Source organism: Ochotona princeps, chromosome 10 (assembly GCF_030435755.1).
Source record: "Ochotona princeps isolate mOchPri1 chromosome 10, mOchPri1.hap1, whole genome shotgun sequence".
In the NCBI taxonomy this organism is placed as follows: Eukaryota; Metazoa; Chordata; class Mammalia; order Lagomorpha; family Ochotonidae; genus Ochotona; species Ochotona princeps.
Window position 1 is genome coordinate 30143265 of NC_080841.1, and position 18793 is coordinate 30162057.

At 50.0% G+C, this 18793-nt stretch overlaps 1 protein-coding gene across 1 annotated transcript in view; it reads right to left on the minus strand.

The window, feature by feature from the left end:
* Window positions 1–868: 868 nt before the first annotated feature.
* The window catches only part of SUSD4 (sushi domain containing 4), a 118193-nt gene continuing 100268 nt past the window's right edge, over window positions 869–18793 (minus strand). The window contains exons 6-9 of the mRNA XM_004578615.4: window positions 6738–6929; window positions 5493–5637; window positions 2465–2847; window positions 869–1647 (exon numbers count right to left, since the gene is read on the minus strand). Of these exons, the coding sequence (XP_004578672.2) occupies window positions 1619–1647; window positions 2465–2847; window positions 5493–5637; window positions 6738–6929 (749 nt within the window). The 3' untranslated portion in view covers window positions 869–1618. The remainder of the gene's footprint in view (window positions 1648–2464; window positions 2848–5492; window positions 5638–6737; window positions 6930–18793) is intronic.

Consider the following 18793-nt stretch of genomic DNA (forward strand, 5'->3'; position numbering starts at 1 on the left):
GTCCCCTGACTGGCCTGAGGCACTCACTGGGTGATCTTGGAGCCCCCTGGATGCCTGGTGGAGATGGCCACAGTGCCCTTGCTCCTGGGCCAGGTGACAGTGACTCACCTGCCCTTCTTTGAATGGTTCAGAGCTGTGCCAGGAGCCTTTCCTCAAGGGAGCAGCAGTTACTCAGCCCTGGGACCCGCATGCCCCACTGCCGTCACAGCTGGTCGCCCTGCCACCTCAGGCAAGACCTTGCACAGAGAACCAGGTAAGGCAGGTCCTTCTCAGCTGACCCCTCAGTCAGCCTCAGGCTATGAAGCCGACTGTCCACTTAGCCACCTGCCATCACTCTTGCCCCTCCCTGCCCACCTGGCTCTACTACGCTATGAAAGTTACGCTGTAAACCATCGTTTCCTTTTAATTTTTAATCCACCTGTGTCAAGAATAAGCAGGACTGGATGGAGAGACCAGCCCTCTGCTCTGTCAGCACAGTGGTGCTAGGGATCGCAGCGTGCTTGGTGTGGGTCTGAATCAGGGGAGGGGAGCCGCTTGGAGTCCTGGAGACGTTTTTAAAACCCATCAGCCAGCTCCTCCTGCAACTCAGTGGGGATCCAGAGACCCTCATGGTGGAAACTCAAGTGTGGCAGGCAGGTGGGGGACTCACAACCAGGTCCCACATGTCACAGGATAGGGTGGGGGCAGGGCATAAAATCCAGGCTCACACTTTGTTTGAAGGCAGAACATGTTTATAGAAGCAATTTCTGCTTTGGCAAATAAAAGCATGGTTATGGTTTCAATGTGGGACCAGCGACAGTCACCTGGACAGGGGCTTCTGTCTTGGAGACCTACAGTTGAGTGCAGAGTTTATAATGCAAAACACACCAGGGCGCATCCCAACACGTCCCAACCACACATCAAGTCACAAGACCGGTTCCATATCCCAGGCCTGTGTGGCACACACCATGAACACAAATACTGATGATGGGCCACCACAGCCCAGCACAGGGCACACGAATTCTGCTTCATGTAGAAGTTTCTGGAAAGCAGAGTCGGCCCATCTCTCCATCCCTTTCTCACTGGAACTGCCATGTCCTGCTTTTAGGCTGGCTTGGAGTGGAACCGTGCAGATGGAGACTGCCCGAGAATCAAACGGAAGCCTCCTTCTTGCGGCCTTGCGCTCGCAGAGGCCAGGCCAAGAATGCCCGCAGAGACTGGGCTATCCAAACCAGAAGTCCAGAGGTGGCTTGCAGCAGGTGGGAGAAGCAAATTTACAGAAGGCAACATGCTTTCAGAGGGGTGGGGAGCAGGCGAGATGGAGCCAATGGTGGGGGGATGATGTGAGAGGCTGGCGTCCACTGCCCCGTTCCACAGCATGAGACATGCTGGGCACTCCCCTCCAGAACCACGCATGGGGCTTTTCCTGCTGCCTCTGGCTGTCCATCAGCCTTGTCTGGTCCTCAAGAGTCTCACTGGAAAGCATGGCCACTGAGTCTGAGACAGGCTGCGGGCATCATTGTCCCCCACATTGGGGTCTTGTGGCCTTAAGCTCTGTCCATCCGTGGCTTCATCCCAATGGACAAAGTTCCTTTCCCCAAAGGGGCAGTAGGATGGCCGGAATTTTTTTTCTCCCCACTCAGGGGTCTTCTTCCATCAGAGGGATCTCTGTGAAGGAAGAGACAGGCATTAGCTTAGCACAGCTGGAGAACTCAGCAAGGGGTCAGGAATGATGAGCATGGCAGGAATGGCTGCCATTCCTGGCACAGGTTAGAAGAGGGACATGCCAGGCATCAGCTTACCGGTGCAACACTTCTGCAGGAAAACAACTAGGGCCCAGGTCACAGAAAAGTAGAACACTGGGCTTCCATCACACACATATAGGCTGGGGAGCGACACAATCAAGTACCAAGACGCACTGCTGGTCCCAGCAAGCACACGCTGGAAGGGGTGCTCTAGTCTGCACAGCCGTGTGCTGCTGCACTGCCCTGGATAACAGCACCCCAGCCAACCAGCCAGGACCATGAGCTACAATCTGTCCTTCCTGGCTACATCTGCTAAAGGGAACTTCATGGACACAGACCTTTCTAAGTCTGGGGCATGCTGCTGGGCTGCTGACACTCCCCTTTCCTCTCTGTGCACATGTTATGCTGGTCCAAAGCCCAGCTCCCCAAAGTACTGCCTCTTTAAGAAAAACATCCTGGTTCACAGAGAGGCACCAAAGGCCCAGAAACAGCCCCAGTGGCCTTTCTTCTCTAGATGGCTCAGGGCTCTGTGCCTCCTGATTTTCACATCCTGTGAGATCACCAACATTTCTGACAATAGCTGGCCTTACCCACAGCCTCCATGTGTGGAGAAAACAAGAAGCAACTGACGCTGAGTGGCAGAAAGAGGGATAGACTGGGGTCAGGGAGCTTGTGCACAGCCAGCGTGGGGGGTGCAGGTGTGGGGTGGCTTGCAGGTGCAGGGTATCTTCCATACTCACCGTCAGCGATGTCGATGCCTGGGCTGGTAGATGCCGCCTCTCCCACCGTGGCAGAGACTGTGTCTGGGTTGTCAGGAGTGGGGCGGGCACCCCCTTGGCACGTGGGCGATGAATACAGGCTGTGCAGCAGTTCAGAAGAGCCTGAGGTGCTGTCACAGGTTTCTGACTCCCCTGGGCCTGTGTCTGTGTCTCCTGAGCCAGGATAAGCTGGGGGGCTCTGGTCATCCACAGGTAAGGGGCAGCCCTGGCCCACAGAAGCCAGGTACCCGGGGCCTAAGGCACTCAAGCCGCCGCTCACAGCCTCGTCGTAGGACGGGAGCATGACAGGCACGCCATCCACCACCACAAAGTCCGGGTCGCTGCTGGAACTCCTGGGAGGCCCCCTGTACAAAGGAAAGTGGTGTCAGTTTGCACAGTGCAGAACAAGCGTCAGCACATGGTGGAGTAAGCTACCACCTGCAACCATGGCATCCCATCTCAGAGTGCTGGTTCGAGGCCCCAGTGCTCCACTTCTGATCCAGCGCCCAGATTATGCACTACAAAATGGTGGAAAACAACCCACAGCCTTAGCCCTACACCCACACGGGAGACCCAGATGGTGTTTCAGGCTCCTGGCTTTGGTCTGACCCAACTGGGGAGTGAACAAGCAGATGAAAGATCTTTCCCTCTCTCTGTTTCTCCATCTTTCTCTGCTACTCTTTCAAATAAACAAATGTTTAAACAATAAATAAACAAATAACAGCTACATATGGCACTCCACACCAGCCTGGGAATGACGCCATCCATACTCTCCATGCAGCTGGGCTTCTCAGAGCAGGGCCTGGCTGGCGGGAGGAAGAACCAGCCAGCTACTTGCGTCCCCTCTGACAGATGGCACTGTCCACCTAGGCCACGTTCTGGAGAGAGGAGGGTGGTCTCTCTCATGTTTCCTCCTTGGTTCCCCACTGTGTTTGACCCTGGGCTCTCACATCTCCTCATGCTTTCCTTTGACCTCTGGACTTGGCTTTGTGACTGTGACCTCATGGAATGAAGACCATAGCATCCTAAAAGATGTTTAGTGGAAAGCTTCATTAGCTGTCTAGTGGATTTGGGACCACGAGGGTCTACAGCAACAGCTGACCCTCCGTTTGTCATGCTTTGTATCTGTTTTCTACCACTGTATGGAACTCACTCTGTCGGTGGAACTCACTCTGTTGGTGCAGCAGAGAGAATGACAAAAGACAGCCACAGCCACCCTATCACCACTGTGCTGTATTGGTCCCTGCCCACTGCCTGTTCCACCACCCACTACACCAGGGCTGCTGCTGGGAGGTCTGTCCACTGAGCCTGCAGGCATCCCTCACATGGACACGCACAGTCCCTGGCCAGACCCCCGTGCCTCTCATCACATTGCACAGTCAGTTGTGCTGCTGGCTTTGCACAGGGGCAGGGTCTGAGCCCAAAGCGCGAGCTCTGTGTGACCACATGCCCTGCAGGGCAAAGTGGTGCTGAACAATTAGTCAGAAGGTAAAATGCCAGGAAGGAAGGAGGGGCAAACCCAAGGTGGGGGACGGGGCGGGTAATGGCAGCAGTGATTCCAAACCTAGAGGGAATGAGACAGCTACAGCATGCCAGTTGAGCCACTGGGCTCCCCTAGGCCTGAACATCAGACATCCCTGCCCCGGTTACCCTCACAGGACCTGGAGTAAAGCAGATTTCAGGTTTGCCCTTGAGGATCTGACCATCTATGTGAATAGATGAGACCAGCTTTCTCCCAATAACTAGGTAATGATGTAAGGTGGATATACTTGAGGGCTAAAGAGCATCAGGCAAGCCTTGGGAACATTTCAAGAACATCTTAATATGTAGTCGATACCCTGAAATCTTTTCTTTCAAGCACACACAGAAGAACAGCTCCATGGGCCATTCTGAGGCACTTGAATCCACCATCAATCACCTTGGTGCAGTCTAGCTTTCTCCGTATAATCCTTAGGCCTGCTGGAGATACTGTAATTGCTCAGTGAAAGAATACAGTCCCTTGATTAATAAAATAATGTTGCAGACCCAGAGAGAATGTGGCAGATCTGCCAGGAAAGAAGGTTCTGTCACCTGAGTAAGGGCTTGGCTCTGCTACAAGGATGGCACGAGTACACCTGGGGTTTAACGGAGGGATGCCAGTGAGCGCCAAGTGCAGCATGGTTTTGTGGCTAGGGAGAGCAGGGTTCTGTTCAGTTGTGACCACAGCAATGGCCCTTGAAGCCCGAGAGGAGGACACTGTCAGGTGGGGTGTGGCTGTCCCAGGGTGTGGGGCTAAGGCAGAGGGGGCACATGTGGCCCCCAGCGATCTGCTATCTTCCTTCACTCCTCCTTCAGGGACCAGGCTGCCCCTGTGCAATGAAACAAAGGCCCCTCCCTATAGCAGCAGAGCAAAGCATCCCATGGTGGAAGGGCAGTGAGGTGGGCAAGAGGCCGAGCCAAAGGCGGCAGGTGCCAATACCCTCTGGCCTACATCTGGGAGGTCTGGCTGCCCACTCCCCTCTGTTGACATCCATAAGTGGGTCATACCCTTCTGAACCCACTTGTTCACCCAGGACAAGGCTCCTCCGGCAGTGCTGAGGTCTGTGCAGGACAGGCGCTGGCTCTAGGAACTGGAGGGGCCACCACCTGAAGGTGAGGATGCCAACCCTTCTCTCAGCCAAGGAGGAAGGGGAACCATCTTTTGCCTTCCCTCTGTCATATGTTCACAGCCACTCCTTGGGGAGCATTGCTGGATGCTCCTGCCTCCCCCACCTGCTGTCTGTTCTGCTGTTGCATGGCCCACAGGCCTTTGACCTTGGCAACTGGTCATGGTGGGCACATGCTGCCCTCCAAGCTACATAATCCAGAGCCACACGTGGTTAGCCAACAAGAATGCCAGCCCCAGGTGAGACAGGGTGTAGCCCAGATCCTGACTCTGTGCCCTTTCTAGTCCTAGCAAACCTGCCCTGACCCCATACTCCAAGCACCTTAAAACCTCTCAGCTCTCCAAGAACCTCAGCGCGGCACTGACCTGGCAGGAAAGTGGGCCTTGAACTTAGTCTGGAACATTCTGGCCAGGATGACGAGCAGCAGCACAAGCAGCACACTGGTTGCTGTGAACGCCACGATCTTCCACGTGGTCAGAAGGGTCTCGTGGGTGTTGGGCCACGTTTGCTCTGCCAGGAGAAGACAAACCCCATATAAGCTCCCTCACTGCAACAGGTGTCAAGGCCCACCAGAGGTCCCTGCATGCTGTTCCTTCCTGGGACATTTGCAGGACACCTACAGGCTCAACGGAAACCCAGCAGCTCAGGCAAGGCTCTGAGATCGGCTCTCCTCCGACGCCCACTTCCAGCATGGGCTCTGCCATGCGGAGGACAGGTCTGCGAGTTCATACTCCAGAACCCAGTACAGGCCCAGGGAATATACCTGCTGCATGGGCAGAGAATGAAAGAGGGTGTGTCCCTCTCCTTGGAGAAGCTGTTCTGAAAGGGACCAGGTGCTGGGGAGAGGGAAGCTGGGCTAACACTTTGGGGAGTGTGGTTGGTCAGTTGGCACACCCACTCTATGGCCCCACCACTGTCAGCTGTCTGCAAGGGCTGGAACAGATTCTTCTCCTTTTGGTGTAAGCCTAGCTGCCTCCTCTCCTCCCCCTTCCATGGCTGTTCCCCTCAGGGCCTGTCCTCTCAGCCTCTCTCTGCACTTTCTCCTTGTTGGTTCCCACAGCTACCTGCATGCCTCCAGATGCCCAGCATTAGAAGGCACATCCCTCACCTGCAGGCTGGGGAAGTCTGTAGTCAGCATCACTGCTGGAAAATGCTGGAGAGAATGGGTGAGAGGCTGGGCCCAGGCTTCCATTGTGCGGTCCCTGCCCAGGGCACTGAGACCAGTAGTCAGGCTGGTTTGTAGGTGATGTATAGTTAACTGGCCCACGGGTGTTTGAAGGTGGCCTCCATGAGGTCTTACTGTCAGCAGCACCACACGTGCTCAAGTGCAGCTCAGTTCCTGGTCAACATGCCTAATCCTGGTCACATTTAGGCTATGCATCCTGGCCAGGGGGAGGCAGTAAGGCACGAGAAGCCTGGGTGCCTTGGCTAGAGGGCTTGCCTGTTGGGTGGCTAACATCCTAAGCTGGGAATGGGCAGACTCTTCATCCTCAGTCTGCCTCCTAGTGCCAGTATCCCATGCCATGTCTGCATAACCTGTGGCTGCTGGCGTGGTATGCTGCAGGCCTGGGCTGCTCAGACTGCCCTGGGGGTGGGGCCTGTGGCCTTACCTGATTTGATGCAGTAGACTTGGTAGGATGGGAACCACTCTCCATACTGGCAGGTGATATACTTGTAATCACTGGTGAGGCTGTAGCCAGGGTCGCAGTAGAACTCCACCACGGTGCCGTGGTTGTAGCGCTCGCAAGGCCGCGGGTGGCAGATGAAATCTCCGTGACTCACCATGGGAGGTAGTGGACAAACTTGGGCAGTGGGGGAGAATAAAAGTTTCAGAACCACACGCTCCCTGTGCCTGGAGCCCTCAGCACGCAGACTGGCCACGGAAGGACACGCAGAAGCTGTTAGAGTACTCTAAGCCCGTGTTGCTATCACGTGGTGTTGTAAAGTACATTGTGAAAAAAGAGATGCACTTTACAGCGTGAAGAGTAAGCCTGGTTAATAGGCTGTATTAAGCTGCTCTATTAATAATGCATGCTATTACGAGGCAGATGACCTAGTAAGTAAAATTAAGATTTTTATGAACAAAATTGTCACAGAAAGGCATGGCGTTCACAAGCCTGATCCAGTGACCCTGGTTATAATCCGGGACTGCTGTAAGCACAGGGCAGCACTCCCAGGCTGATTGGCCAACACCAGACCCAGATGCAAGAACTCTCCTAGTTCTGTCTGGGACCCGGCCACTGTCTCCTGCTCTGTTGGGGAGCTGAGGCAGGCAGTTTGGCTCTGCCCCGCAACTCTCTGTGTCACCATACACAGGTCCCTCAGCCTCTTTAAGCCTTGGTTGTCCCCTCTGTGCAATGGATGCCCTTTCTATACTGCACGATGCTATGGAGTTTGGCACTTTCAACTTCCTATTTTGAGACTGCACTCCTGGCACATTAGGCGAGAGGGAGAGGGATTCCACATCTGTAATCGGAAAGGCAGCTGTAACAGAGCTCCCTGCTGGCTTTGCTCATGCCGCACAGCACTCTCGAGAGGGCTGCGGAGTGAACCGCACCACCATGTACACCCGGTCCTCAACCACCACTCCAATCACAAACCCCACCAGTGCCAGCTTTGAGTCACACCTGCAAAAACTGCTAATAACTCCAGCCAACAAACAGAACTAAACTAAATGAATGCTCACATTTGTGCTCCTTCCTGGAGGCAACCAACACCTTGGCCAGAGGGGCAGCACAGGTACTGCCCATAGCACACAGGCCACCATGCTGTGTGGGGGGAGCCAGTGCCGCCATGCTGGATGCACGAGAGGCCCAGCAGCATGATGGTGGCACTTGCTCACAGCAGCGAACGCCTGCAACGGCCAGATGCTAACACGCCATGTCCCAAGGTGAAAGGCTTCCCCGGCCCCCTTCCCCTGCACTCAGGGCTGTGGTGTGGCTGGTGCTGGCCCACTGTAGACAGTCACTCCAGACAGGCTGTGTCCTGGCTGATCTGCTCACTGGCTCTGCCTGAACCCAGGACTCCAGTTCCTGTGCAAACCTGAGGAATGCTAATAAGAGCAAGGGGATGGGGGGGGCAGCTAGGGGCCAGCTAGGGAACCTAACGAGGTAGAGGTGCAATGTGAGAGTGGAGACACCAACAGCTGTACCTGAGGTTAGCAGCTGCAGGAAGCACTACCACTCCTGAGGGCTGGCTGGGGGTCCTCATTGCTGGTCCCCAGTGGAAGCTGGAACCCTGCAAAGGTATCTATCCTGTGGCAGCCAGAGTTTTGGGGGGGGTGGTATCACTGGACTCTACCAGGGATGCCCCCTAGGGCAGAGGGGAAGGAAGAATGACTCTGGTCTTTCTATCTGCCATTCTTCCAGGCTTCTTCTAGATAAGGTCATTGGGGAGTCAGGTGACAAGGAGACTGGGAATCGGGGCCTGTAGCAAGCACCTGCTTGTGACTCCATATAGTGCCAGAAGTTTCAGAGATGGGAGCAGAGGCCCAGAGTGTGCCCAATCAATGGAAGCTGTGGAGCAGCTGCTGGGCAGGTCCCAAAGGCAGACACTGGCAAAGTCAGCACCTGAGCTTGACTCAGAGGCTGGCCTGAGAGGTCTCAGGTCTTCCTGCTGCCCCTGGTGCCCTTGGGCTGCCAGGGTCCTCTGCCTCCCCCACCACTCTGCAGGAGTCACAGAGTCTCACACATTTCCATTTCCACAAACAGGGGCTCTTTCAATTTCACTGTCTGCTGGGTAGGCTGGGAGCATCCCCAGGAGGTAACCAAGGCAACAAGAAGGGAAGGGCAGGAGACCAGTGAGGAGGGGAGAGAGAGAAAAAGGCACTGGCAATGATCGGCAAGGACCAGCTTTCCTTACCCCAGGCCCTGCTTCAGACCATTTCTCCTCCACTCAGTTCCTAGAACAAAGGGGAGGAGATCCTGTGGCTTCCTGGGGGTCCCTCCTCTGCACGGCTGCAACACTTCCAAGCATGGCTGCAATCTCCCAGAAGCTGAGGGATATGACCCCTTCTGTGATCAAGGGTCTATTGATTGTCCTTTGACCCCATGAATAGGTAAAGAGGATGGAGGAGACCATGAAATACTACTTAGCTTTGAAAAAGAGACAATATGCCATCCATGACAATTCTCCAGGATGGACCTTAAGCTAAGTGACATAAACTAAGCATCAAATGACAAATATGTAGAAACAAAAATAGCTGACTTCACGGAGACAAGAGCAGAAGGGTGGTTCTCAGAGCGAGAGTGGAGGTGGGGAAATGGGAGGATGCTGGCCAGAAGCTGCAAGGGCTATAGCTGTGCAGGCTGGACAAGCTAGAGATGCCCTGCACTGCATCAAAAATCACAGTTAACTGCACTGTGCTGTGCGCTGGAAGCTTGCTGAGAAGACAAAGCAGAGCGTTCAACACACACATACACACACACACACACACACATCAATGTGAGACAATGGCTAAGTCAACCCGCATGACTATAGCAATGACCTCATGATGTGTAAATCCAGAATCCTGCCGTATACTGAAAATATGTATCATTTATTTAAAAAAAATCACAGAAACACAAAACAGTGGGCACTCCTCCTAGCAGGCGCCCTCAACAGGTCTCCACGGTCACTCCAAGTGCAGCTCTCTTCATAAAGGAGATCCCTGAATGAATGTGGCATTTCCCCAACTTGGCCTGAAGAACAAGCAGCTGCTTAAATCACTGCCTGAATCCTGAGGCCAGTGCTCTCACGGCAGCATGCTGAACTGATGCACCATGGGACTGATCATTTAATGAGGCAAAGGGGAAGCAGCACAGTGCGGTGCAGAGGGCGTGGGCTGCAGTTAGCTAGATGTGTGTTCAAACCCCGACTCCACTGCCCACTGATGAGCAATGGAGCTTTTAAGGCAGTGGGGCTGACTTTACAGCGTGGGCTTGCTCTCCTGTATTCTTCCTGGCTGGGTGCAGAGGAAATTGGAAGCTGAATGGAAACCGTACGGCCCAGACGTTATTTTATCAACGATGGCTCTGAGCACCACAGGTGTCCAGACTTGTTGCCCTTCCCCTGCCAGGGCCACCCAACATTCGGGGAATCAGGACACATCTCATGTCCTGGCCTGCTTAGAGGCCAGAGAGGATCCACCCATTTTAGAGGCGGTGATCCCAAATTGTCATAATCAGTTTGCCTTTCCCCCTGCGCAGGAGCAATGATCTTCCCACCAGGCAGTGTTCCCAGGGACTGCACCTGGCAGCTCATTAGCTTTACCATAACCTAAACCCCATGTGTGACGTGCTCGGGAGGTGGGTAGAGGATGGGGAGTGTTTCTTTTAACAGGGGAGGAAACAACAACAGTGCTGTTCCTTATAAATATGAAGAGGCCTATTTAAAAATCCCAATGTAAGGGCAGACACTGAGTGCAGTAGTTAAGATGCATATGATACTGGAGTATGCGGGTCTGAGTTCCTGTTGCCTTTCCAATTCCAGCTTTCTGTGAATGTACACCCTGGGAGGCAGCAGGTGACGGCTCAAGTAGTTGGGTCCCTTGTCACCATGTGGGAGACCTGGATTACATTCCTGGTGCCTGTGGCCCAGTTTTGCTTACTGGGGGCATTTGGTGAGTGAACCAGTAGACAAAGAATTTCTCTCTGCCTTCCAAATAAAATTTAAAGGATAAGAATTGCAACACAGGAACACCTGAAAACAGGAGACAGACCATCCAGCAGAGCCTCTAAGCATGGAGCTAATACTAAGTCTGTTACTTCCTTCTCTTACTCCTACCTAATAGGCACAAGCATGCATCCAGAGGCCTCAAATACAGGGCCAACCGCTGCTCTGGCCCCCACTCCCCGCAGTGGCCATGTGGCTGGCATTTGAAATAATCCATGTGTTCCCAGATGTTCTGGTGAACAACAATGCAATGGCTTCTCTTAGAGCTCCTTCAGGCTGCACCTGTGACTCACACACACTTTCAGCTGCTAGTTCTAAGCACAACAGACGTGTGAAAACCTGTGGGTGGCCTGAACAAAGCTTCTGCAGCTCTTTGTTGAAAAAAAAAAAGTATTTCTTACAACTTCAGGAATTATTAGCAATAACTACTAGCTTAGGGTCTGCACATGCAATGGTTTCAGGCAAGATTCTGCTGGGACTTGGTCAGAAAGCAGTGACATCTGTCCATCAGCTATCAATGACTAGTCCCTTATTCAATGGTCCCTTGTTCAGTGGCAGAGGGTTATGCTCCCTTGCACGCCAGCAGAGAGTCCTTCCTACACTGCATGGTAAGGAACCATGGTAAGGTTCCTACACAGCATCTCCTGTAGAGTTTGACTGGTGGGGGTCAAATGCAGGGAGGGGGCGCAGGACCCTGAGACTGCCCTGCGCTGGCTAAAAACAGCCTGAACACAGCACAGGCAAGCCAGAGGCCTGCTCTCCCCCTCTCTCTCTTCCTCTCTCTTTCTCGAGACATGACCCCTAACTGAAAAGACCTCATGGATTCCTATTAGACACAGACAGGCCTGACTTCTGACGACTTAAGACTTTTCCTCTCACAGAAGCCCACCCTTCAGGCCCATCAGTTCCCTTCCATCTTACCAAAATCCCTTCTTCACCCCACCCTGGCTGTTTTCTCCTTCCCAGCTTGGATCCCAGCACAAACTCCAGCTTCTCCAGGGAGCCTTCCCTGAGCTCCCAGGCAGTGACCCCCTTCACGACCTGTCCTGCAGCTGCAGTCCCCTGCCCCTGACCTGCACGGTAAGTAATGACTGATGGCCATCAACAGCCTGGAAGAGGCCAAAGCCACAAGTACCACCATTAATCCATAAATTCCCAAGAGTATCTAAGTGTCTCTTAGATTTTACTAACTACATTAGAACTGAGTGTACCTCCTGAAAAACATCTTTTATTTGAGAGAATGAGAACCTCAGAATTCTCATGATAAGCCAGAACTTTTCCTGGTTACTCCTCTCAGTGAGTCCTGATTTTTATCCTGTATCTGGCTCAATTTCTTAATGAGTAAGCTAAGATGTGACCACAGCTCTACCATGGCTTCCTCAGCCCAGGAGCACAGCAGGCAAGGATTTGTGTGTGCTTTAAGGATGCCTCCGGGAAGACAAATACAGCTCTCCCAGTCCCACCTCTGAGACACACACAGAAGTCAACATGCCAACGCTTTCAAAATGATACCAGTTGGTTCCTCCCACAAGGTCCTAACAGATGTCCCAAGTAACATCCTTTATTACACGGGAATGGCATCTAGTAGTGCTAGTCACAGACAAGGCAAGTGTTGGGATGCAGTGGGGGAGAACTCCAGCATAATGCCAAGACAATCCCAGTTCCTGCAGGTTCCATGTGTGGGAGGAGAGACAAGGAAAAGGTGCTCACGATTTGCAGGGGAAAAAAAAGTATGCAAATGGAAACACATGACAACTCCATCTCTCTCAACTGGAAAAAAATTCTAAAGTCTTTTTAAAAAGTCTTTCATTTTTAAAGCAGTTTGAGATCCACAGCAATATAAAGCAGAAGGAACATGGAATTCTTATTTAACCCATGCCCCCCCAGGCACATGCACGGTCATTGCCCTAGGACTAGTACCTGCCACCAGCACTGGACATCTGTTAACACCTGGTCATGGGGCTGTCACCCAGAGCCTGGGTTTTACAGTGATGCTCAATGAGTGTGGACACACTTGTGTCCACCCTCCTAGCAGCACACAGAGCAGCTTCACTACCTAAAATCCCTCTGTACCCAGCTACTCATCCACCCTCCTCTCACTACTGAACTTTTCACTATCTCCCAACATATTATAATTTTAATAGCTTTTCCATTTTTTTTTACTTAGTAATATGCATTCAAAGTTCCCCTATGGTTTTTCATGACTTGATGGCTCATTTCCCTTTAATGCAGGATAGTACTCTATTGTCTGGATGTACCACGGCTGGTTTATCCATTCACCTACTGAAGGACATCTCAATTGCTCTGAAACTTTGGCAATGATTAATGAGCCTGCAATAGGTTATGTGGATATATGTTTTCAAATCCTCTGAGTAAATATCTAGGAGTACAGTTGTACCATACAGTAAGTAGACGTGCAGTTTGCAAGAAACCCACAGTCTTCCAGTGTGGCTGTACCACTTTGCACTCTCACTAGTTACTGAATGCAAGTTCCTCTTGTTCCATACCCTTTCCAGCAACTGATGTTGTCAGTACTCCAGATTTTAGCCCTTCTAATGGGTAAGTATTAGTACCTCATTGTTTCTTCTAATGGTAACAATTTAATATTTTTTTCTGCATTTATTTTCATTTCATTTGAAAGGCAGACAGACACACACTCTGCTGTTTTACTTCCCAAACACCTGCAACAGCCAGATCTGTGCCAGGCTAAAGCCAGGATTCTGGAATTTTGTCTGGGTCTCCCAGGAGGGCGGCAAGGACCCAACTAATCTCCATCATCTGTGGCCCACCAGAATGTGTATTAGAAGGACGTTGGAACTGGAAGGAGAAGCAGGACTCAAACCCAAGCACTCTGATATGGGATAGGTGTACTTTAAGAGTCAGCATAACTGCTGTACCCAGGACCTGACCCTCAATGCTGTGTGACCCTCACTGCTGTGCTCATGTGTTTCCATAATAACACAAATTGCAGAGACCCTCTTATGTGCTTATCTGCCTCTCTACATCAACTTTGGCGAGAGGTACCTGTTCATGTCTTTGGTCCATTTTTAAAAGCAAGTTGTTTGATTTGTTTCCATCCTTTTTTAAGATTTATTTATTTTTTTTATTGGAAAGTCAGATATACAGAAAAAAGGAGAGACAGAGGGGAAGATCTTCCGTCCAATGATTCACTCCCCAAACAGCCGCAATGGCTGGAGCTGAGCCGATCCGAAGCCAGGAGCCCTGAGGGTCCCAAGGCTTTGGGCCATGCTCGACTGCTTTCCCAGGCCACTGTTTGGGAAGTGGGGCTGCCGGGATTAGAACTGGTGCCCACATGGGATCCCAGCACGTGCAAGGTTAGGACTTTAGCTTCTAAGCTATGGCACTGGGCCTGATTTGTTCCAGTCTTAAAGAGTTCTTTCTATATTTTGAATGACAGTCCTTCATCAGCTAGCTTCTAACACACTGTGGATTCTTACTCTCTCAACATTGTCTTTAGCTGACCAAAGATTCTTTCACAGATCATGCTCCTCATAATGTATTAAAAAAAAAAGACATGGCCATATGCAAGACCACCTAAAGTTTCTCCTGTGTTATATTCTAGGAGTCTCCTCATAATGTATTTAAAAAAAAAAGACATGGCCATATGCAAGACCACCTAAAGTTTCTCCTGTGCTATATTCTAGGAGTCTTTAGAGCCTTACATTTTATATTTTAATCTATTGTCTATTTTGAGTTCATTTTTGTAAAGGATATAAAGTTTGTGTCTAGATTCTTTTTAGTATATTTGATATCCAGTGGCTCTATCTCTACTTGTTGAGAAGACCACCTTTGCTGCTGATACTATCTTTACTTCTTTGTCCAATAACCATAATAGAATATGGAACATGGCTTTATCAATACCATCCTGAAGACAAAACACAACCACAGAAAAGGCTGCCAAGAGGTGGAAGTGATTCAGTCAGACCAAAAGTGGACCAGTCCAGAACAGAAGTCACAGCAATGGTTTTTATTTTACTGACTGATTGATTTGTGGTGCCCACAGTGTTCTGCCTCTTGACTTTCCGGAGGGCCAAATGATAACATCTGCTTATTAGCACAGTGTTCTGATGAAGCCAGCCATGCTTTAGCTGCAAATGCCCAGGAAAGTCTCCTTCACCTACGATGCTTTTGCTCATTCCTCTCATCCGACAGGAATAATTCTGTGAGAGCCTGACAGGAAATCATTAGACATTCACCCCAAAGTCCTGATTCAGCTCCTCCTAACTTCTTTTTTTTGTTACCTAATCTTAAAGAATCTTGAAAAGGCACACATTTTGCCTTCAGCTCTTCAGTAATGGCAAGAAGATTGCACAGGCAAAGTTAAATCCCCAGGACTCTTAGTTCTTTAAGGGATGACTAAATGGTTGGCATCACCTTGGATGAAATGGATCTTACGCTGAGAAATAACACTCGTGTATTTTTAGAAGTTTCATGTTTTAAATTTATATTTTTATCTTCTAGTCCCATTTTCCCAAAAACTTTCTTCAAGTTTCCTCATATTAACCTTATATCCTGTAATACCATAATGATTACTTCTTAATTCTAGGAGAGTTTTTTGTTTGGGCAGTTCTTTTGGACATTGTGTATAGGCAATCATGTCATGTGTGACCAAGACAGACTTGTTTCTTTCTTCCCTATCTGTATTCTTCTTGTCTCCTTTCCTTGATATGTTGCACAAGCTAGGATTTCCAGTGAAATGCTGAAAATGGTATGAAACATCTTTGTTCCGTTCCCGATCTTTGCAGGAAATTTGCTAGCTTCTCACCCTTAAGACCCATCAGTTCTCTTCACCAAGTCGAGCAAGTTTCCCTCTACTCAAATTCCTAGCTTACTGAGGTTTCTTTCATCATGAATTTGTGTTGAATTTTTGCTAAATGTTCTTCCTGTATTTCTTTGTAGAATCATGTGCTGTTTCTTTTTTTCAGTCTGTTGATGTGATGGATTGCATGAATTGATTTTCAAATGCTAAACTAGCCTTGCACATCTGGAAAAAAAAATCATTTGGTCATTGTGTCTAATTTCTTAAATACAAGGTTAGATTCAATTTGCTAATACCTTGTTGAGGATTTTTAACATATATGTTGCTGAAAGGTACTGATCTGTCGCCTTCTCTTCTAATTTCTTGGTCTGATGTTGCTATTAAGGTCATCCTAGCCTTACAGAAAGAGCTAGTTTCCTTATCTATCAAGAAGAGAAAATAATTCTCACTCGCTGGAGCTTTTACAAGGGTTTCGCAAGAGTTTATTGCTCCCAAGAAAATGACTTGCTAAGAAGGACTCACATCAGGCACTAACATCATCTGGTTTGTTTTCAGAGATAAGAACCCTCATCCCCGTCACAGGGCACAGCTGCTGAAGTGTGGGGATATGAAAACATTGTACTGGTGGTTTGACACTTTCCAGATTCCTCACTTAGCACCTCTGACTACAAAGAATCGTTAGACCCTGTTCTGACCCTGGGAGTTGGCACCAAAGGAAGGTTCCATGTCCTGGCAGAAGCATGGACCAAGCAAAGTGTGGCAGCTAGGACAGAGGGACAGATAATGCTCGTGAATGGTGCCTGGACTATGCAGCATGGGTGAAGAACATCTTATGGGGACACATTGGGCTCTGAGGCCACTCCTACAGGGGGACATCAGAGGACCTTCTTGGGGAAATAGAAACTGACCCTTATCAAGAGGCCTACAATGGTCAGAATCCTAACAGTGCCTTGTAGGAAGCACTTTTTGGCTTCCTACCTCACCCTTGACAATTCTGGCTAGCTTCTCTGAGAGGAATGCTGTGCCATCCTCTGGGGAGAGAATCGCTTCCCTGAGACACAGCCACACTCCCCGCACCTCACCACTTCATCCTGCTCTGACAGCAGATTGGTTGATCTGACTTCTCCCACTCAAGTCCCCACCCCCAAACTCTCCAACCTCTTTCTGCAGGTGACTCTGTTCTGGACAGTGTTGTTCACAGTCCCCCTGAGGTTACAGGTGGGGTGGCTCCCAGGGTCGGGCTGCAAAAATCCACCTTGTGCTCTGGGGGTGTCAGAAGGAGAAGCCTCTTGTTCCCATAACCAGTAGAGATTGGAATGTTTTCATTTACTCATCTACAAAGAACTCAAACCATTTCCCTCTACCGAGGGAACACCAGGCCCCTACCTTCCTGGTCTGAGCTCAGGAAAGTTGAACTAATCCTACTGCCTGAAGCTAGATGAAGCCAGAAACAAAGTCTGCTACATTTTCTTTTTTCTGGAACAAGAAAAAAAAAAAAAGATTCCTCCGTGATCTCCTGTTTTTGTGTTAGCAGCACTCTGGCCTGGAATATCTACTTGGGCAGACTGCATTCTGGACTTTCTGAAATAACAGCCCCCTTGCTCTCAATCTATCATATGCTTTCATTCATGTTTAAGCAATTTCTTTAATAAATATCTTTTGGAAACACCTGCAACTAGATATTACCTTAGTACTACTGTCAGGTGTTAATAAGTATATGAGTATTTATGTGGCTGGATTATATCTTTCCCCTAGCTGCTGAAAGAAGACTATCTCCTGTCACCCTCAGCAATCGGCATGGAGTCCCTAGCCCCCATCTGCCATGTGAGCATGAAGGCACCTGCACCTAAGGAATCAGGTGTTCTCTTATGTACAGTTAAGATACATCATGTATGGTGGTATTAGAAAAAGATTAAATAATCAGGGGTGCAAAGTTACAAAAATGAAGGCCAGGTCACCTCACTCCCTCTGTAACCAAGGGACCAGAGAGAACAGCCACCACGGGCAAGGACTCTTCAGACACAAGGGAAGGTTAGGAAAAGGGCCATGACCTAGGAAAGGTGAGGCCTGGTACTTCAGGAGTACAAGCATGAGAGCACGAAAGGTACCAAAGAAGGCAGGAAGCAAGGACAAGAGAAAAGGCCCATGGTGCGAGGACCTGCGAGTGCTGCAGTCCACGTGGGAAGAGGGCAGATTGCTTGGGGATATCTCCCGTGTGGGGGATTCAGGACACCCACCCTGATGCCACCGAAGGGATTCTGTTACTGGGAACCGGTAGGTAAACTCTTGATAGGGGCCCAGGGGAGGTTCAGGTGTGAGTTTCCTGACAGAGGGTGGTCAGCAGCTCCTCTTCCTGCCTCCCTCCCCACAATCACAGGCAGGTGCCTGAAGCGCCACTGCCAGAGAGCAGGGAGCAACTACCATCTACTAAGCAGTGGACTACTCCTATTTTACATCCAATCTCAAATTCTCTGGGCCACAATGGATAGCTGTGGGAGGCAGAAAAGTGAGACCCAGAATATTGAGTGTATGTACAAGAATCTGTAGAGGCGCTGCTCAGGGGAGACCCCTAAGGACATAACTTTTTTTTTTTTTAAATTATTTATTATTTAACTTTAGTAATTACATTGTATTATGTGACACAGTTACATAGATACTTGGGTTCTCCCCACCCCTCCCCAAACCCTCCCACCATGGTGGATTCCTCCACCTTGTTGCATAACCACAGCTCAAGTTCAGTTGAGATTTCCCCATTGCAAGCGTATACCAAACATAGAGTCCAGTATCTTATTGTCCCGTCAAGTTCAACGGCTTCTTAGGTATACCCTCTCCGGTCTGAAGACAGAGCCAGCAGAGTATCATCCCAGTCAATTGAAAGCTCCAACATACCATCAGCAAAAATTTACATCATTATGGAATTAATTGACATAGTAATGAGTAACCAATATGTTAAAAGTAAATGCGAGTTCCCAGCCACCTTCTGTGACCACCTCACCTATACTTAAACTGAGATCTGGAGCAGCCACTATTCACAGGCTATGGACCAGTACCTGGTGGACCAAGTGATATGAGTCCAGGACAAAATAAATACAGAAAGAAGTTGGACCATGTAGCAGCATCTGGGCGTGTTCCTAATTTCTAGTTAAGAGCAACTGGGTGAGAGTGGAATCTAACAAGTTAAAATGAGATGTATGCTACTGTCTTCGTCTTTCTTTTTTTTTTTCAGAGAATCTA